Source organism: Ipomoea triloba, chromosome 2 (genome assembly GCF_003576645.1).
Source record: "Ipomoea triloba cultivar NCNSP0323 chromosome 2, ASM357664v1".
In the NCBI taxonomy this organism is placed as follows: domain Eukaryota; kingdom Viridiplantae; phylum Streptophyta; class Magnoliopsida; order Solanales; family Convolvulaceae; genus Ipomoea; species Ipomoea triloba.
Window position 1 is genome coordinate 9960367 of NC_044917.1, and position 22713 is coordinate 9983079.

General features: G+C 31.6%; 2 protein-coding genes across 2 annotated transcripts; one reads left to right on the forward strand and one right to left on the reverse strand.

The window, feature by feature from the left end:
* Window positions 1-12897: 12897 nt before the first annotated feature.
* LOC116009682 ((-)-isopiperitenol/(-)-carveol dehydrogenase, mitochondrial-like) lies at window positions 12898-14166 on the reverse strand. The gene has a single exon (XM_031248802.1). It carries the CDS (start codon window positions 14031-14033, stop codon window positions 13185-13187), a length of 849 nt encoding a protein of 282 aa, XP_031104662.1. The 5' UTR covers window positions 14034-14166; the 3' UTR covers window positions 12898-13184.
* Window positions 14167-18236: 4070 nt separating this feature from the next.
* LOC116005510 (ribosome production factor 1) lies at window positions 18237-22713 on the forward strand. The gene is made up of 11 exons (XM_031245719.1): window positions 18237-18692; window positions 18921-19001; window positions 19089-19184; window positions 19284-19367; window positions 19545-19614; window positions 19747-19829; window positions 20315-20394; window positions 20905-21003; window positions 21177-21282; window positions 22190-22279; window positions 22368-22713. The coding sequence occupies exons 1-11, from the start codon at window positions 18447-18449 to the stop codon at window positions 22404-22406; spliced, it is 1074 nt and encodes a 357-aa protein (XP_031101579.1). The 5' UTR covers window positions 18237-18446; the 3' UTR covers window positions 22407-22713.

Below are 22713 nucleotides of genomic sequence, written 5' to 3' on the forward strand. Positions count from 1 at the left end.
ATTTAGTTAATCAAAGTATAATTACCTGTTAGTGACCTGTAATACGAGATAAAAATGTAAATGTCACTTTTTTGGTATAAAATATGTCAAATAGGCAATCGAACTTTTCCTGAAAAATTAATTAGGCCCTCAATCTCTTTAACGTTTCAATTATGTAAATAAAATNCTTTTTTTTTTTGTAAAAAATATGCCAAATAGGCCATCGAACTTTACCTGAAAAATTAAATAGGCTCTCAAACTTTTTAAAGTTACATTTAGGAACATAAACATGTCAATTTAGTTTATCAAGGCATAATTACCTGTTAGTGAGCTGTAATACCAGGTAAATGTAAATGTCCTTTTTTTGCATAAAATATGTCAAATAGGACATCGAACTTTACCCGAAAAATTAATTAGACCCTCAAAGCTTTTAAAGTTGCAATTAGTTACATAAACATGTCAATAGTTCATCAAGGCATAATTACCTGTTACTGACCTGTAATAGCAGGTAAATGTAAATATGACTCTTTTTTTTTTGCAAAAAATACGTCAAATAGGCAGTCGAACTTTACCTGAAAAATTAATTAGGGCTTCAAAGTTTTAAAATTTGAAATTAAGAACATAAAAAGTCAATTTAGTTAATCAAAGTATAATTACCTGTTAGTGACCTGTAATACGAGATAAAAATGTAAATGTCACTTTTTTGGTATAAAATATGTCAAATAGGCAATCGAACTTTTCCTGAAAAATTAATTAGGCCCTCAAACTCTTTAAAGTTGCAATTGTGTACATAAACATTTCAATTTAGTTTATCAAGGCATAATTACATGTTTGTGACCAGTAATACCAGGTAATGTAAATGTCAATTTCTTTGCATAAAATATGTCAAATAGGCAATCGAACTTTACCTAAAAAATTAATTAGGGTCTCAAACTTTTTAAAGTTGTAATTATGTACATAAACAATTCAATTTAGTTATTAAGGCATAATTACCTGTTAGTGACCTGTAATAGCATGTAATGTAAATATGTGTTTTTTTTTTTTTGCACAAAATATGTCAAATAGGCCATCAAACTTTACCCGAAAAATTAACTAGACCCTCAAATTTTTAAAGTTGCAATTATGTACATAAACATGTCAATTTAGTTCATCAAGGCATAATTACCTATTAGTGACCTGTAATAGCAGGTAATGTAAATATTACTTTTTTTGCAAAAAATATGTCAAATAGGCCATCCAACTTAATCTGAAAAATTAATTAGGGCTTCAAAGTTATAAAACTTGCAATTAAGAACATAAACAAGTCAATATAGTTCATAAATGTATAATTACCTGATAGTGACCTGTAATCTCAGATAATGTAAATGTCACTTTTTTCGCAAAAAATGTGTCAAATAGGCCATCGAACTGTACCTGAAAAATTAATTAGGGCCTCAAAGTTTTAAAAGTTGCAACTAAGAACATAAACAAGTCAATTTAGTTCANTTTTTTTTTTGCAAAAAATACGTCAAATAGGCAGTCGAACTTTACCTGAAAAATTAATTAGGCTCTAAAACTTTTTAAATTTACAATTAGGTAGATAAACATGTCAATTTAGTTTATCAAGGCATAATTATCTGTTAGTGACCTGTAATATCAGGTAATGTAAATGTTACTTTTTTGGCATAAAATATGTCAAATATGCAATCGAACTTTACCCGAAAAATTAATTAGGCTCTCAAATTCTTTAAAGTTGCAATTATGTACATAGAATGTCAATTTAGGCCATCAAGACATAATTACCTGTTATTGACTTGTAATAACAGGTAAATGTGAATATGACTTCTTTTTTTTTTTTTTGTAAAAAATATGTCAAATAGGCCATCGAACTTTACCTGAAAAATTAATTAGGCTCTAAAACTTTTTAAAGTTACAATTAGGTACATAAACATGTCAATTTAGTTTATCAAGGCGTAATTACCTGTTAGTGACCAGTAATACCAGGTAATGTAAATGTCACTTTCTTTGCATAAAATATGTCAAATAGGCAATCGAACTTTACCTAAAAAGTTAATTAGGCTCTCAAACTTTTTAAAGCTGTAATTATGTACATAAACATTTCAATTTAGTTCATCAAGTTCATAATTACCTGTTAGTGACCTGTAATAGTAGGTAATGTAATTATGTCTTTTTTTTTTGCACAAAGTATGTCAAATAAGCCATCAAACTTTACCCGAAAAATTAACTAGACCCTCAAATTTTTAAAGTTGCAATTAGGTACATAAACATGTCAATTTAGTTCATCAAGGCATAATTACCTGTTAGAGACCTGTAATAGCACGTAAATGTGAATATGACTTTTTTTGCAAAAAATATGTCAAATAGGCCACCGAACTTTACCTAAAAAATTAATTAGGGCTTCAAAGTGGCAAAAGTTGCAATGAAGAACATAAACAAGTCAATTTAGTTTATCAAAGTATAATTACCTGTTAGTGACCTGTAATATCAGGTAAATGTAAATGTCACTTTTTTGGCAAAAAATGTGTCAAATAGGCAATCGAACTTTACCTGAAAAATTAACTAGGGCCTCAAAGTTTTAAAAGTTGCAATTAGGTACATAAAATGTCAATTTAGGCCATCATGACATAATTACTTGTTAGCGACCTGTAATACCAGGTAATTAGGTACATAAATATTTCAATATAGTTCATCAAGGCATAATTACCTGTTAGTGACCTGTAACAGCAGGTAACTATAAATATGACTTTTTTTTGCAAAAAATTATGTCAAATAGGCCATCGAACTTTACCTGAAAAATTAATTAGGGCTTCAAAGTTATAAAAGTTGCAATTAAGAACATAAACAAGTCAATATAGTTCATCAAAGTATAATTACCTGTTAGTGACCTGTAATCTAAGGTAAATGTAAATGTCACTTTTTTCCCAAAAAATGTGTCAAATAGGCCATCGAACTTTGCGTGCAATATCAGGTAATGTAAATGTCACTTTTTTGGCATAAAATATGTCCAATATGCAATCGAACTTTGCCTGAAAAATTAATTAGGCCCTTAAAGTCTTTAATGTTGCAATTATGTACAAAGAATGTCAATTTAGGCCACCAAGACATAATTACTTGTTACTGACCTGTAAAACCAGGCAAATTTAAATATGACTTTCTTTTTGTAAAAAATATGTCAAATAGGCCATCGAACTTTTACCTGAAAAACTAATTAGTCTCGTAAACTTTTTAAAGTTAGAATTAGGTATATAAACATGTCAATTTAGTTCATCAAGGCGTAATTACCTGTTACTGACCTGTAATATCAAGTAATGTAAATGTCAATTTTTGGCATAAAATATGTCAAATAGGCAATCGAACTTTACCTGAAAAATTAATTAGACCCTCAAACTCTTTAAAGTTGCAATTATGTACATAGAATGTCAATTTAGGCCATCAAAACATAATTACTTGTTAATGACCTGTAATACCTGGTAATGTAAATATGACTTTTTTTTTTGTAAAAAATGTGTCAAATAGGCCATTGAACTTTACCTGAAAAATTAATTAGGGCCTCAAAGTTTTAAAAGTTGCAATTACGAATATAAACAAGTCAATTAGTTCATCAAAGTATAATTACCTGTTAGTGACCTGTAATACCAGGTAAATGTAAATGACACTTTTTTGGCATAAAATATGTCAAATAGGCAATCGAACTTTACCTGAAAAATTAATTAGGCCCTCAAACTCTTTAAAGTTGCAATTATGTACATAGAATGTCAATTTAGGCCATCAAGACATAATTACCTGTTACTGACCTGTAATACCAGATAAATGTAAATATGACTTCTTTTTTTTTTTTGTAAAAAATATGTCAAATAGGTCATCGAACTTTACCTGAAAAATTAATTAGGCTCTCAAACTTTTTAAAGTTACAATTAGGTACATAAACATGTCAATTTAGTTCATCAAGGCATAATTATATGTTAGTGAGCTGTAATACCAGGTAAATGTAAATGTTACTTTTTTGGCATAAAATATGTCAAATAGGCAATCGAACTTTACCTGAAAAATTAATTAGGCCCTCAAACTCTTTAAAGTTGCAATTATGTACATAGATTAGGCCCTCAAACTCTTTAAAGTTGCAATTATGTACATAGAATGTCACCTCAAACTCTTTAAAGTTGCAATTATGTACATAGAATGTCAGTTTAGGTCATCAAGACATAATTACCTATTACTGACTTGTAGTAACAGGTAAATGTAAATATATCTTCTTTTTTTTTGCACAAAATATGTCAAATAGGCCATCGAACTTTATCCGAAAAATTAATTAGGCTCTCAAAGTTTTTAAAGTTGCAATTAGATACATAAACATGAATTTCAATTTAGTTCATCAAGGCATAATTACCTGTTAGTGATCTGTAATATCAGGTAAATGTAAATATGACTTTTCTTTGAAAAAATAAGTCAAATAGGCCATCGAACTTTACCTGAAAAATTAATTAAGGCCTCCAAGTTTTAAAAGTTGCAATTAAGAACATAAACAAGTTAATTTAGTTCATCAAAGTATAATTACTTGTTACTGACCTATAATAACAGGTAAATGTAAATATCACTTTTTTTGCATAAAATATGTCAATTAGGCAATCGAACTTTACCTGAAAAATTAATTAGGCCCTCAAATTCTTTAAAATTGCATTTATGTACATAGAATGTCAGTTTAGGCCATCAAGACATAATTACATGTTAATGACTTGTAATACCAGGTAAATGTAAATATGACTTTTTTTAAAAAAAAATATGTCAAATAGGCAATCGAACTTTACCTGAAAAATTAATTATGCTCTCAAACTTTTTAACGTTACATTTAGGTACATAAACATGTCTATTTAGTTCATCAAGGCATAATTACCTGTTAGTGGCCTGTAATACCAGGTAAATGTAAATGTTACTTTTTTTGTATAAAATATGTCAAATAGGCAATGGAACTTTACTTAAAAATTAATTAGGCCCTTAAACTTTTTAAAATTGCAATTATGTACATAAACATTTCAATTTAGTTCATCAAGGCATAATTACCTGTTAATGACCTGTAAATGCAGGTAAATGTATATATGTCTTTTTTTTTGCACAAAATATATCAAATAGGGCATCGAACTTTATCCGAAAAATTAATTAGGCTCTCAAAGTTTTTAAAGTTGCAATTAGGTACATAAACATGAATTTCAATTTAGTTCATCAAGGCATAATTACCTGTTAGTGATCTGTAATAACAGGTAAATGTAAATATGACTTTTCTTTGAAAAAATATGTCAAATAGGCCATCGAACTTTACCTGAAAAATTAATTAGGCTCTCCAAGTTTCAAAAGTTGCACTTAAGAACATAAACAAGTTAATTTAGTTCATCAAAGTATAATTACTTGTTAATGACCTGTAATAACAGGTAAATGTAAATATCACTTTTTTGGCATAAAATATGTCAAATAGGCAATCGAACTTTACCTGAAAAATTAATTAGGCCCTCAAACTCTTTAACATTGCAATTATGTACATAGAATGTCAATTTAGGCCATCAAGACATAATTACCTGTTACTGACCTGTAATACCAGGTAAATGTAAATATGACTTTTTTTGTGTGAAAAATATGTCAAATAGGCCATCGAACTTTACCAGAAAAATTAATTAGGCCCTCAAACTCTTTAATATTGCAATTATATACATAAACATGTCAATTTAACTCTTTAATATTGCAATTATATACATAAACATGTCAATTTAGTTCATCAAGATTGCAATTATATACATAAACATGTCAATTTAGTTCATCAAGACATAATTACATGTTATTGATCTGTAACACCAGGTAAATGTAAATGTCATTTTTTTTGCACAAAATATGTCAAATAGGCCATCGAACTTTACCTAAAAAATTAATTAGGCACTCAAACTTTTTAAAGTTGCAATTATGTACATAAACATTTCAATTTAGTTCATCAAAAAATAATTACCTGTTAGTGACCTGTAATAGAAGGTAAATGTAAATACAAAATATGTCAAATAGGCCGTCAAACTTTACCCGAAAAATTAATTAGACACTCAAAGTTTATAAAGTTGCAATTAGATACATAAACATGTCAATTTAGTTCATCAAGGCATAATTACCTGTTAGTGACCTGTAATAGCAGGTAAATGTAAATATGACTTTTTTTTTTTTGTAAAAAATATGTCAAATAGGCCATCGAACTTTACCTGAAAAATTAATTAGGCTCTCAAACTTTTTAAAGCAACAATTAGATACATAAACATGTCAATTTAATTCATCAAAGCATAATTACCTGATAGTGACCTGTAATACCAGGTAAATGTAAATGTCACTTTTTTTGCATAAAATATGTCAAATAGGCATCGAACTTTACCTGAAAAATTAATTAGGCCATCAAACTCTTTAAAGTTGCAATTATGTACATAGAATGTCAATTTAGGCCATCAAGACATAATTACTTGTTAATGACCTGTAATACCAGGTAAATGTAAATATTTTTTTTTTTTGTAAAAAATATGTCAAATAGGCCATCGAACTTTACCTGAAAAACTAATTAGTCTCGTAAACTTTTTAAAGTTAGAATTAGGTACATAAACATGTCAATTTAGTTCATCAAGACATAATTAACAGTTAGTGACTTGTAATATCAGGTAAATGTAAATATCGCTTTTTTGGCATAAAATATGTCAAATAGGCAATCGAACTTTACCTGAAAAATTAATTAGGCACTCAAACTCTTTAAAGTTGCAATTATGTACATAGAATGTCAATTTAGGCCACCAAGACATAATTACCTATTACTGACCTGTAATAACAGGTAAATGTAAATATGACTTTTTTTTTCTGAAATATATGTCAAATAGGCCATCGAACTTTACCAGTAAAATTAAATGAGCTCTCAAACTTTTTAAAGTTACATTCAGGTACATAAACATGTCAATTTAGTTCATCAAGGCATAATTACCTGTTAGTGACTTGTAATAACAGGTAAATATAAATGTCACTTTTTTGGCATAAAATATGTCAAATAGGCAATCGAACTTTACCTGAAAAATTAATTAGGCCCTCAAACTCTTTAAAGTTGCAATTATGTACATAGAATGTCAATTTAGGCCATCAAGACATAATTACCTATTACTGACTTGTAATAACAGGTAAATGTAAATATGTCTTTTTTTTGCACAAAATATGTCAAATAGGCCATCGAACTTTATCTGAAAAATTAATTAGCCTCTCAAAGTTTTTAAAGTTGCAATTAGTTACATAAACATGAATTTCAATTTAGTTCGTCAAGGCATAATTACCTGTTAGTGATCTGTAATAGCAGGTAAATGTAAATATGACTTTTCTTTGAAAAAATATGTCAAATAGGCCATCGAACTTTACCTGAAAAATTAATTAAGGCCTCCAAGTTTTAAAAGTTGCAATTAAGAACATAAACAAGTTAATTTAGTTCATCAAAGTATAATTACTTGTTAGTGACCTGTAATAAAAGATAAATGTAAATATCACTTTTTTGGCATAAAATATGTCAAATAGGCAATCGAACTTTACCTGAAAAATTAATTAGGCCCTCAAATTCTTTAAAATTGCAATTATGTACATAGAATGTCTGTTTAGGCCATCAAGACATAATTACCTGTTAGTGACTTGTAATACCAGGTAAATGTAAATATGACTTTTTTTAAAAAAAAATATGTCAAATAGGCAATCGAACTTTACCTGAAAAATTAATTAGGCTCTCAAACTTTTTAACGTTACAATTAGGTACATAAACATGTCTATTTAGTTCATCAAGGCATAATTACCTGTTAGTGGCCTGTAATACCAGGTAAATGTAAATGTTACTTTTATTGTATAAAATATGTCAAATAGGCAATCGAACTTTACTTAAAAATTAATTAGGCCCTTAAACTTTTTAAAATTGCAATTATGTACATAAACATTTCAATTTAGTTCATCAAGGCATAATTACCTGTTAATGACCTGTAATTGCAGGTAAATGTATATATATGTCTTTTTTTTTGCACAAAATATGTCAAATAGGCCATCGAACTTTATCCGAAAAATTAATTAGGCTCTCAAAGTTTTTAAAGTTGCAATTAGGTACATAAACAAGTCAATTTAGTTCATCAAAGTATAATTACCTGTTAGTGACATGTAATACCAGGTAATGTAAATCTCACATTTTTGGCATAAAATATGTCAAATAGGCATCGAACTTTACCTGAAAAATTAATTAGGCTCTCAAACTTTATAAAGTTGCAATTATGTACATAGAATGTCAATTTAGGCCATCAAGACATAATTACTTGTTAGTGACCTGTAATACCAGATAAATGTAAATATGACTTTTTTTTTGTAAAAAATATGTCAAATAGGCCATCGAACTTTACCTGAAAAATTAATTAGGCTCTTAAACTTTTTAAAGTTACAATTAGGTACATAAACATGTCAATTTAGTTCATCAAGGTATAATTACCTGTTAGTGACATGTAATATCAGTTAATGTAAATATCACTTTTTTGGCATAAAATATGTCAAATAGGCAATTGAACTTTACCTAAAAAATTAATTAGGCCCTCAAACTCTTTAAAGTTGCAATTATGTACATAGAATGTCAATTTACGCCATCAAGACATAATTACCTATTACTGACTTGTAATAACAGGTAAATGTAAATATGACTTTTTTTTTGTAAAATATATGTGAAATAGGTAATCGAACTTAACCTGAAAAATTAAACAGGCTATCAAACTTTTTAAAGTTACATTTAGGAACATAAACATGTCAATTTAATTTATCAAGGCATAATTACCTATTAGTGACATATAATAGCGGGTAGATGTAAATGTTACTTTTTTTGTATAAAATATGTCAAATAGGCAATCGAAGTTTACCTGAAAAATTAATTAGGCCCTCAAACTCTTTAAAGTTGCAATCATGTACATAGAATATCAATTTAGGCCATCAAGACATAATTACCTGTTAGTGACTTGTAATTCCAAGTAATGTAAATATGTCTTTTTTTTGCACAAAATATGTCAAATAGGCCATCGAACTTGATCCGAAATATTAATTAGGCTCTCAAAGTTTTTAAAATTGCAGTTAGGTATATAAACATGCATTTCAATTTAGTTCATCAAGGCATAATTACCTGTTAGTGATCTGTAATAGCAGGTAAATGTAAATATGACTTTTCTTTGAAAAAATATGTCAAATAGGCCATCGAACTTTACCTGAAAAATTAATTAGGGCCTCAAAATTTTATAAGTTGCAATTAAGAACACAAACAAGTCAATTTTGTTCATCAAAGTATAATTACTTGTTAGTGACTTGTAATAACAGGTAAATGTAAATATCACTTTTTTGGCATAAAATATGTCAAATAGGCAATCAAACTTTACCTGAAAAATTAATTAGGCCCTCAAACTCTTTAACGTTGCAATTATGTACATAGAATGTCAATTTAGGCCATCAAGACATAATTACCTGTTAGTGACCTGTAATACAAGGTAATGTATATATGACTTTTTTTGTTTTAAAAATATGTCAAATAGGCCATCGAACTTTACCAGAAAAATTAATTAGGCCCTCAAACTCTTTAATATTGCAATTATATACATAAACATGTCAATTTAGTTCATCAAGGCATAATTACCTGTTAGTGATCTGTAATACCAGGTAAATGTAAATGTCATTTTTTTTGCACAAAATATGTCAAATAGGCAATCGAACTTTAACTAAAAAATTAATTAGGCACTCAAACTTTTTAAAGTTGCAATTATGTACATAAACATTTCAATTTAGTTCATCAAGGCATAATTACTTGTTAGTGACCTGTAATAGCAGGTAAATGTAAATACAAAATATGTCAAATAGGCCGTCAAACTTTACCCGAAAAATTAATTAGACCCTCAAAGTTTATAAAGTTGCAATTAGATACATAAACATGCCAATTTTGTTCATTAAGGCATAATTACCTGTTAGTGACCTGTAATAGCAGGTAAATTTAAATGTCACTTTTTTTTTTTTGCATAAAATATGGCAAATACACAATCGAACTTTACCTGAAAAATTAATTAGGGCTTCAAAGTTATAAAAGTTGCAATTAAGAACATAAACAAGTCAATTTAGTTCATCAAAGTATAATTACCTATTAGTGACCTGTAATACCAGGTAATGTAATTGTCACTTTTTTGGCATAAAATATGTCAAATAGGCATCGAACTTTACCTGAAAAATTACTAAGGCCCTCAAACTCTTTAAAGTTGCTATTATGTACATAGAATGTCAATTTAGGCCATCAAGACATAATTACTTGTTAGTGACCTGTAATACCAGGTAAATGTAAATATGACTTTTTTTTTTGTAAAAAATATGTCAAATAGGCCTTCGAACTTTACCTGAAAAATTAATTAGGCTCTTAAACTTTTTAAAGTTACAATTAGGTACATAAACATGTCAATTTAGTTCATCAAGGTATAATTACCTGTTAGTGACCTGTAATATCAGGTAAATGTAAATATCACTTTTTTGGCATAAAAAATGTCAAATTTGCAATCGAACTTTACCTGAAAAATTAATTAGGCCCTCAAACTATTTAAAGTTGTAATTATGTGCATAGAATGTTAATTTAGGCCATCAAGACATAATTACGTATTACTGACCTGTAATAACAGGTAAATGTAAATAGGACTTTTTTTTTTAAATATATGTCAAATACGCCATCGAACTTTACATGAAAAATTAAATAGGCTCTCAAACTTTTTAAAGTTACATTCAGGTACATAAACATGTCAATTTAGTTTATCAAGGCATAATTACCTGTTAGTGACCTGTAATACCAGGTAAATGTAAATGTCACTTTTTTTTGCATAAGATATGTCAAATAGGCAATCGAAGTTTACCTGAAAAATTAATTAGGCCCTCAAACTCTTTAAAGTTGCAATCATGTACATAGAATATCAATTTAGGACATCAAGGCATAATTACCTGTTAGTGACCTGTAATACCAGGTAAATTTAAATGTCACTTTTTTTTTTGCATAAAATATGGCAAATACGCAATCGAACTTTACCTAAAAAATTAATTAGGCCCTAAAACTTTTTAAAGTTGCAATTATATACATAAATATTTCAATTTAGTTAATCAAGGCATAATTACCTATTAGTGACCTGTAATAGCAGGTAAATGTAAATATGTCTTTTTTTTGCACAAAAATGTCAAATAGGCCATCGAACTTTACCCGAAAAATTAATTAGGCCCTCAAAGTTTTTAAAGTTGCAATTAGATACATTAACATGTCAATTTAGTTAATCAAAGTATAATTATCTGTTAGTGACCTGTAATAATTGATAATGTAAATGTCACTTTTTTGGCATAAAATATGTCAAATAGGCAATCGAACTTTACCTGAAAAATTAATTAGGCCCTCAAACTCTTTAACGTTGTAATTATGTACATAGAATGTCAATTTGGACCATCAATACATAATTATCTGTTAGTGACCTATAAATCTATAATACCAGGTAAATGTAAATATGATTTTTTTTTATAAAAAATACGTCAAATAAGCCATCGAACTTTACCTGAAAAATTAATTAGGCTCTCAAACTTTTTAAAGCTACAATTAGGTACATAAACATGTCAATTTAATTCATCAAAGCATAATTACCTGTTAGTGACCTATAATACTAGGTAATGTAAATGTCACTTTTTTTGCATAAAATATGTCAAATAGGCAATCGAACTTTACCTGAAAAATTAATTTGGCCCTCAAACTCATTACAGTTGCAATTATGTACATAAACATTTCAATTTAGTTCATCAAGGCATAATTACCTGTTAGTGACCTGTAATATCAGGTAAATGTAAATGTCACTTTTTTTTGCATAAAATATGTCAAATAGACAATCAAACTTTTCCTTAAAAATTAATTAGACCCTCAAACTTTTTAAAGTTGCAATTATGTACATAGAATGTCAATTTAGACCATCAAGACATAATTACCTATTACTGACTTGTAATAACAGGTAAATGTCAATATGACTTTTTTTTTTGTAAAATATATGTGAAATAGGCCATCGAACTTTACCTGAAAAATTAAATAGGCTCTCAAACTTTTTAAAGTTACATTTAGGAACATAAACATGTCAATTCAGTTCATCAAGGCATAATTATCTGTTAGTGACCTGTAATAGCAGGTAAATGTAAATGTCTTTTTTTTTTGCACAAAATATGTCAAATAGGCCATAGAACTTTACCCGAAAAATTAATTAGGCCCTTAAAGTTTTTAAAGTTGCAATTAGGTACATAAACATGTCAATTTAGTTAATCAATGCATAATTACCTGTTAGTGACCTGTAATAACTGGTAAATGGAAATATGATTTTTTTTTTCAAAAAATATGTCAAATAGGCTATCGAACTTTGGGGGTGTTTGGCAGACGGCTTATAGCTTATAACTGATAACCGGTTGGTTTAGCTAGTAGTTGATGGCTGGTTGCGTTAACTGGTTTGACCCGCTGGTTGTATTAGCTGATTATAAAAAACTGTTTGGTAAATTAGTTGTTTACTAGTAGCTGATTGAATGTAAAATGACATTTAAGGGTATAAGTGTATTGTATTATTTCAACCTTTAAATATAACAAGAAGATAAACTCTTATTAATAAATAATTATAAAATTTCGATATCATCTATACGTTCTTTTAAGGGCATAAGCTAATTATTTTTGTTTATTTAACTTTTATTAAATTATACGAGTATTCTAAAACAATTATTATTACATATTTATTTTCTATTATTATTATTATTATTATTAAAAATAACAAACCCATCACCAATTTTATTATTATTATTATTATTATTATAAAATAACAAACACATCACCCATTTAAAAGTAAATTACATTGATTTCAAAGGATAAAATAGTCAATATACCCATTGTTCCCAACAAGCTAATACAAAAAACTACCTTCATTAGCTTTTCAATTTTCAGCTTATTGACCCAATAAGCCATTTACCAAACATTCCAAAATAGCTTATTAGTTGGTCAAACAGCTAAACTTGATCAAATAAGCTAAAATTTGGCTTATAAGCCAAAAACCAAACACCCCCTTATCCAAGATAGAATCATTGTAGGCCATCCACTTACTTGTATACAACAAGAAATGATTATCTCAACTACTGCCAGGACCGGGGACCGCTATACAAATCAGACCACCGTCCACCACCAAATCATGGCCGCTGATAAACGCCGATTCGTCGGAAGCCAGAAATAGGACGGCGTTAGCCACGTGCTTCACATCTGATGTTATACCTTTCAGGCTAGTCAGCGGCCCATAAACATTCTCCACGTAGCTCGAAGCGTCTTCGGGATTGGCAAGAATCAATGGAGTTGGAGTCGCCGACGGCGACACACAGTTGACCCTGATCCCGTGGGCCCCCAATTGCAGGCACGCCGACCGGACCAGCCCAAGAACGGCGTGCTTCGACATGATGTAGTCCGTCCGCCGCACCCCGCCGCGCGTGGCGGCCATGCTGGCCGTGCAGATGATGCTGCCCCTCACGCGGCCCTCCACCATCGCACGCGCCGCGTGCTTGACGCACACCGCCGTGCCCCGCGCGTTGACGCGGAAAACGCGGTCGAAGTCGGAGAAGTCGAGGTCGAGGATTTTCTGGTCCGAGGGGGCCGCCGTGCCGGCGTTGCTGAACATGACGTCTAGCCGGCCGTACTTTTGGACCGTCCAATCTACCATGGCCTTCACTTGCTCCTCCTCGCTAACGTCGCACTTTACGAAGCTGCACTTGTCGAGGCCGATGGACTCCGCCACTGCGACGCCCTTCTCGTCCTGGATGTCGGCGATGACGACGGCGCGTGTGCCGTGATCGGCGAAAAGGCGAGCGGTCGCTTCCCCGATGCCGCTAGCACCGCCGGTGACTATCACAACTTTGTCTTGGAGCCTTTTCATGGAAGAATTTGATGTGCTCATTGTCTCATTCCCCTTTGATTCATGCCCGTTTTCCATTGCAAACAAAATCTTAAATTTGTGTTACTCTATGAGTCTATGTTTCAGACTCTCAGGGATAGATAGCCCTTTTACATATATAAATTTAAATTATTGATATGGAAAAAATATCTTCTACATGATGACTGATGACATTGCCCAACCCATTCTCAATATTGACAAAATGGATAAGATGACAAATTCTTACCGGTCCATTAATATAACAATCAATTGATAAATAAATCAGGTTGTAGTTTACTTGTGATGGCTAACAATTGTTTGATTCAAGAAGGACACGATATGAAGATAGGTGATTTTAATTTGCTAATAAAGAGAATAAAGGAGTTTATACTATCTAATCAACCTACCAAAGAAAATGATTAGTGTTTTTTTTTTTTTTCTCTCAATTTTGTAGAATTACATTATAATAATGTCAATTTACATAATTGGTGTAACAAACTATAACATTTTCCTATTAATAAAATGCATCTCTTGGATGGTGATGATCAATATTCTATTAATGTAAAGGAGTTAATTTGTGATGCTTGTCATTTCGCTAAATGCAAGAGTTATTTTCCTATCAATAGTATTCAATACTACTGAAATCTCTGTTTGCGCTCACCTGGCTCAAGAACTCTGGTCTCAATAATATTATTTTTAAAACAGATTGTTTAAACTTCTGTCTTGCTTTTAATTCATTCTCTTTAGATTTTTTGTATGTTGGTGTTATTATTAAGCGATGTCGTAATATTGTTATGGATATTGGGAACGTTACCGTTCTCCATATTCGAAGGTCAGCGAATCGTATGGCTCATACTCTTGCTAGCAGGACAATTGATTATTTGTCTGTTTTTGGTTGGTGGGTGTCTACCCCTAATCATTGTACTGTTGATGATTATAACAGATTTACTTGTACGTACTCACCCAATGAGACATAAGTCAGAAACAAATACTTTGCTTAAGAATTTTTGCAACTATATGTTGATACATACACATTTTTCTACCAAAGTCAAAACTATAAGGAATAACAATAGTCTTGAATTTAAAAAAAAAAAAAAAACAAAAAGAAAAAGAAAAAAAAACAATAGTCTTGAATTTAATATGATCGAATTTTACAATGAAAAGGAAGGGATTATGCATCTAAAGGCATGTGTAGAAACCCCCTAGCAAAATGTTATAGCTGAAAAGAAACATCAACACTTGATCAAGCAAGAGCGTTGATATTCCAAGCGGGATTACATTGAAATTTTGGGGGCATTTTGTTTTTCTTGCAACTTATTTAATTAACATAGTGCCTACACATGTTCATGATTTGAAAAAAAAAAAAAAACCTTATATATTGTTTGGAAAGGTTCGTTGTAGATTACAATAATTTGGAAGTACTTTAATGTCTAGCTATGTTATGCTTTTACTGTGTCACAGGAAGATATAAAATGACAGCAAAAGGGAGAAAATAATTTCTCATCTCATGTCAAAGGTTACACATTATATGACATTCACAGTGAATTACTTTTTGTTTTTAGAGATGTACATTCTTATTATGAGCAGTCATTCCCACCTTAATGGAGGTGGTATGGACTATTTGTGCTTCAATATATTAAGAAAGTAGTTATGAACAGATACTGCATTGTAATAGGGTCAGTACTACTCAAAAAAAAATGTCACTATAGAAGACAAGGAGATAAGGTATTGTAGTCCTACTTTGCCAACCATTGTTTCCCATAGGAGGATTTTCCTAATTTTGAGCAATATACACCTCAAGATTTTTCAAACACTATTTGAGATGGTATTGTTGCGCATCACTCCAATTTAGAACAACATGTTGGGGAAGAAAATATAACCATTAAACAGTAGACTTTGAAGCTAAGAAGATCTATAAGAACAATGCTCTAATATAATAATTAAACTCCAAGATTATCACTGTGATATGGTTGAAGCTCAAGGCATGTCTCCCCATTCATTGCATTTAGTCATTTCTTATGAGCATTTAGTGTCTTTACACAAAATTTTCTCCATGTGTATTTATTCTGCTATTGAACCTAGTACATATTACACAAGCTGTAACACATGAATGTTAGAGCGACAAAATGCAAAAAGAGATTAAGGGTCTATTTGGAAACTTGAAAAAATAACTTTTGAAAGTCATTTTGGAGATTTTCTCATGTTTGGGTATTAAATGGAAATAAAGTTAAAGAAAATATTCATCATGGTCCACGGAAAAAAATGCTCAATTTGACAGAAAATATCTTCATAGATTTTTAGTAGAAAACATTTTTCGGATTCTTTATTTTCTTGTATTAATCTAATTATCTGCCCTTCCATATATTTTCAAGCTAGTTTCCGAAGTATTTTACCACCACCACCCCTAACAACAACAACAACACGACCACCACCACCACCACCATCACCACTACCACTACCACCACCACAACACTATCACAACCACTTATTAATATTAATAATAATATTATTATTATTATTATTATTTAACAAATAATATGTTCAATTTCAGGAAAAATAAACCAAACAAAAAAAATGCAATTTACTAACTTTTAACCAAACAAAAAATATGGTTTTCTAACCTTCAACTAAACATTGGAAAATTAAATTATTTTTCAGAAAATGAAACATTCCATGCATACCAACTAGTAATGTAAAAGCGGGTCAGTCCAACCCATTGCGGGCCTAATTTCTAGCGGGCTTTTGCTGAACGGCCCGTGGGCTAACATTCATGCAACCCTAGCTCGCCCCACGCAGGTTGCGCGCGGCCTGCATGTCTCTCTCTCTCTCTCCAGATTTCAATGTTCAAAAAAATAAATAAAGTCTACAAATAATATTATTTTTTATGTTCAAAAATTATATTTTTTAAAAATATTAATGTTATATATGTGTGTGTTTGTTACGCCCGCAACAATTAAGGCAGTACACTGCCTTGCTGTGTAACATTATATATATATTTTATAAATATATATATATATATATATAATATAATGTTATATATGTTTTTTTTAATAAGGCATGGCCCGTGACTCGCGAAGGCCAGGCCCGACGAGCCTATTTTTCTATAATCCTAAACCGCTCCAATGCGGGGCAGGATCGGGTCAGACTTCAGTTCACTTTAACAGTACTAATACCAACAGATGCTTCTGCCACCGGTACGTACCCCCGCTTCCCTCCCCAACCAATACTTGTTCATGAATCACGAGTCTCTAAAGATTGACACAAATGATTTTGGATAGGAGGAAGACACGCATAGTGTATGTTGGCATGGCTTGTGTGACCGTATTTAGTAGAATATTCTTACCAGCTTTGGGGAGGAATGTTTTGTTCTAACTTCCTAGTTTGTAACTATATATTTTGAATTATTTATCATCATCATCTATTGATAGCAATTATAACATTTGTCACTGACTCTCAAAACAATTTGTCTCAACAACGAATGGAAATAAAAAAAGTAATGACTTCATTGTTGTGGATGAAAAGTAAGTACCACATTCCATTACTCTTGTTAAATTAAATAAATTAGTAGCTACAACAAAAAATAATACATATGTATTTCTTTAATTTAGAATCAACATTCAATTACCTAAACAAACAAATTCGTGTAAGGCATAAACAAGAATTCATAGTACAACTACGATCCAGTCATATACAAAACAAGGTAAATACATAGCTTCATACACTATAATCTCATTGCATGACGTTGTCTTCTATGCATGTGACAAATAATCTAATTGCATGTGACATACCACCAATAAAAAAGAAGAGGACAAATATTGTATATGAAAACAATGACAATGCTACCTAAAAGAAAATTAAGAAGAGTTAGAGAAATTCAAACAAAAAATACGGAGTAATATTAATTTAGACTATCGTTTTTACAAAGTTGCAAACATTTATTTTAGTCACAATTATAATCAATCTCTCATATATTATCTTGCATTCATATACTTTGAATTACCAATTTAAATAAACAAATTCAACATTCAATTACCTATGCATGACCATCTCATATATAATTTTGAATTGATATACTTTGAAATACTTGTTTAAAAATAAACATTGAGCATTATCTCATTCACGCATGTGCGTGAAAAACTAGTATAACTTACCAGTTACAAGGGACTAAAATTGCAAGAAACAAAAGATAGTAGACCTATTTTGCATTTATGAGACTTAATTCCTCTTTTTTTTTTTTTTTTTTTTTTTTTGAAAACAAACCCTAGTTCCTAATTCCTTGACGTTGCCTCGCTCTGCTCCCTTGTCAATCTTCAATTCTTCATTCAGTCATAAACTCATAGCGACGGCCGACCGCAATCACCGAACTCGACGGCTGCTCCCGAAAAGGCGAGAAGGTCCGATTCGTAGACAAACCTTCAATTTCAAATCCCTAATAAGTTTTCCTCACATAGCAGTTAGCTAAACCCTACTCCAATGGGGGAAAAACGGAGGAGGAACAATGGCGGCGATAAGGGGGACGACGGAGAAGCTAGCACTTCCATTGATACCAAAAGAGAGAACCAAAAAATGAAGGAATCTCTGCTGCCATCCTCGATAAAGAACAAGGAAAAAAGATCTGCTGTCCATGCGAAGCTCAAACAGGAGAAGAAGCTAGAGAAGCGCAAGAAGGCTAAAGCTCGCGAAGCTGCTGAAAAAAGGGCTCTGGAGCTCGGTGAAGAGGTCTGCCTCTGCCACTTCCCATAAATTATTCCATTTGCATAACCTAATTTCCGGGTCTAGAGTTTAATGTTTCTTTTTTGGAGATTTTGCATGCTTTTGATTTTTTTATGATGCATATGCTGTGTAAGTTTTATTCACTCTAGGGTGTTGTAGTGTTTCCTGTTTTGAAAATTTAAATGCATTTGATTCTAATGATGCGTATGCTTTGTGTTGTGTTTTCATCAATAGCTTCCTCCTAAGAAGATCCCCCGCACTATAGAGAATACCAGGGAGGCTGATGAGACTGTCTGCAAACCTGATGATGAAGAGGTTAGCTATTGCCTTTCTAATTTGATAGGGGTCTGCTTTTTTCACACTCGAATGAATAATTCTTTTACTGACCTTCTGAACTGGCAGCTCTTTGCTAGCAATGATGTGGATGAATTTAGTGCTGTGCTCAGGAAAGATCAAGTTCCTAAGATTTTGATCACAACGTCCCGATTGAAATCCACAGTATGCCTCCCCTGCTTTTATACATCTTTGTTACATTTGTATATTTGAAATCTAGCCCTTGCAATTTGAGACACTTACACCATATCTCTTATTGTGCAGAGGGGGCCTGCATTTATTACTGAATTGCTCTCTGTTATTCCTAATGCTCACTACTACAAGCGAGGGACATATGACCTAAAAAAGGTTCTTATTTGCACACATTTTTCTAAACCAGTTTCCTTTCTCCTTTGCATACATGAAATTCCAAATTTATTTGTGGAGTATTTTAGAGTTTATGTGCCACATATTAGCTTCTTATTTTTACCTAACAAAATGAAGTGTATTTATTTCTAAGTTTTATAGAATCATATGATTTTTCAGATTGTTGAATATGCAAAAGGAAGGGATTTTACTTCCATTATCGTTGTACACACTAATCGTTGGGAACCAGGTTTGTATTCTGAGCCATATTACTTTTGTTGCTTCTAATTTTACCTCTTCATATATTTCTACTGAATGTAACTGCTGTTCAATTTTGATGCTTTTTTATTGATTACTTATTTGACTTCCTTTCCCCCATTAGATGCTCTACTCATCGTAGGGCTACCTGATGGTCCTACAGCTCATTTTAAGCTCTCAAGACTTGTCCTACGGAAGGATCTCAAGGTGTGATATATTTTTATATTATGCCATTGCCTCGTCCCAAAAAGCATCATCTTCATATTATTACATCAGTTTATTGTATTCTGATTACTGAAAACTTGCTGACATTGCATCCTACTTTTAATTTAGTAGGATTTGCTTCCCCTACCCATGAGAACACCAAGATAGCTTATTGGGCAAGAACTTTCATTGATAACTCAATGTTAGACTAATCATTTTTTCAATCACTATGAGACAACAAGACAGCATTTCCTTTAATTGATATGCATGAATTGAAATTCATCTCGGCAAGAACTCTAATGTTTATAAAGAAGTAGAACATCAACATGTGATTGTTGAAACCCAAAAGTGAAATTTTAATTGTCTTGTAACACCCGATATGATCCAGAATTGTATGATTCACATGTTTCTGTACGAGGCTTGAAATTCAATACTTGTAAGGTTTAGTATCTATGTTATTTACTCTGGTCTCTTTGGTTTGTATTCAGAATCATGGAAATCCAACTAGTCACATACCAGAGCTAGTTTTGGCCAACTTCACTACGCGTTTGGGGCATCGAATAGGGAGGTGAGACCCTTGTACTTAAAGTGATTAACTATGATCTGATGCCAGTATTTTTACCGTTGGAGATTGTATCTGAAAAGGTTTTGAATGTGATTACTTTATTCCATTCACTTGTCTAAGCATTTTACTAGACTGGATAATTCAACTGAAGTTTTTAGCTTCACCTTAAGTTGTACCTCTTATCATTTTATATATTATTTCTACTTTGATGGCCATATAATTCTTAGGATATTTGGGTTTGCATTTATGACCCATTGCTCACCTGCTGACCTTTGAGTCACAGGATGAAGTATTGTCCAACCTCTTTGTTCTCAAAGGCAATAATTGCATGGTTGCATCTATCATTCTAACTCCAACCCCTTAGAAACCTTGAAACCCAAACTGCAATAGCCTTGCTGGTTGGACTTTACTTATACTTAATATTTCTTTTGTATGCTGGTTTATGTGTTAAATTTATCATTTATTCTTCTTCTTATTATTATTATTATTTTTATTTTTATTTTATTTATCTAGGATGATTCAATCACTTTTTCCACAAGATCCCAATTTCAAAGGCCGGAGAGTTGTAACATTTCACAACCAGCGTGATTTTATTTTTTTCCGCCATCATCGGTAAAATGCCATTTCTCTTTGTTATTGGTGTTTTCAGATGTTTTTATACTACCAATTGAACTCAACTATGAATGTATGATGCCTTAATCATCATGTAGTTAATGGTTCTTCTTGACTTGTCTTCATTTAGTTCTAATAAGTGCTATATGATGATTTCAACTCATTTTTTCTAGTTATATATTTGAGACAAAGCAAGGCAAACAGGACTCACAAGGGAAAAAAGGCAAAGAGAATAAAGACCAGACTGACCCCCAGGAAAAAGTTGTTGCTCGTCTTCAGGTTTGGATTCTAGTCCTTTTTGGATTATCTTATAATGACTCTAGATTATACTTTAGACTTCCAGGAGGCACTGCTGTACTGTACTATTAACCTGAACCTGATTGCCCATTAGTAATGTAATGAACTTCTTGATCTATTGATTCAATTGAATTGAGCATTGCCTTGACTGTCACATTCATTTCTCGGAGTCTCGGAAATGTTGGCAATGAAGTTCTTTGCTTTCTCTCTAAGCCCTTAGTCTTGTGAAAGACCATTCCCTCACAGACGCACAGTAGGTGCCTCCTCTCAGATGTCCATGTCTCTTGTTCGAGGCATATGAATCTTTTTTATATGCCATTCACTCAAGTGCCATATCTGATTCAACAGTGGCACCATCTATAAACTTATGAGGATCTAAAGATTCTAGTTTAATTTAATGAGCTCTCTTAGGCCTTAACTTCTGCAAAATGTCTTCTAAAGCATGTCAGGGTAATTTGGGAATACATAATACAATGTGGACCCACCCGCCTACACAGTGGAAGACATAAATAGGTTGGGAACCAATTTCAACTTATTACATATAAGTGGAATTGGGGAGTTGTTACAGGGGAGGAGTAAGAATGTAAGATGGATTCATGTCCTTAGGAGTTAGGTATAAGAGAGCTAACAAGTAAACTACAAAATCAACAAAAACTAATGGAGTAATGCATCAATCTGGCATCCCCATACTGTGTCCTCTGTTTTGTTAAAAAGTGAAGCCCTCAACTATATAATATTGGGACCGAGCAGTTAGGTTGTGTTGCTCCAAATGGATACTCAGTGTGTTACTTCTCTGAAAAATTGGAGAACATAGTAGTTTTTGACCTATACCTAGTACTGGTTTGTGAATTCAAAAGTCTTATTAATCTCTTGCAATTTCTTTCTGCAGGAATGTGGTCCACGTTTTACGTTAAAATTAATTAGCCTCCAGCATGGCACCTTTGATACAAAGGGTGGGGAATATGAATGGGTTCATAAGGTGAACTACTGGTTTTGTTTATTTTTTTTGTTTATTTTTGTCAGATAATGCAACTTTCTAATTGTTTTCTGTTTACTCTTGAATCCAGCCGGAGATGGATACCAGTCGTCGGAGGTTTTTCTTGTGATGCATTAGAGTGCTTTGCCATGGAGTTTCAGTATCATCATACCATACCCAACATCCTGGCCCCGAGCTGGCATAAACCAAGCTTTAGACTTTATTCTTGTTGCATAACTATGTAGAAGTCGTCACTAATGTTTTCCTTGTTACAGTAAATTTATTCAGCTCACATGTTTTGTTGCGGCTTATATTTGTATTGGCAGTCAAGTTGAGAATTAGTTGCAGTGTTATATATTCTTTGGCAGTCAAGTTGAGAATTAGTTGCAGTGTTATATATTCTTTGGCAGTCAAGTTGAGAATTAGTTGCAGTGTTA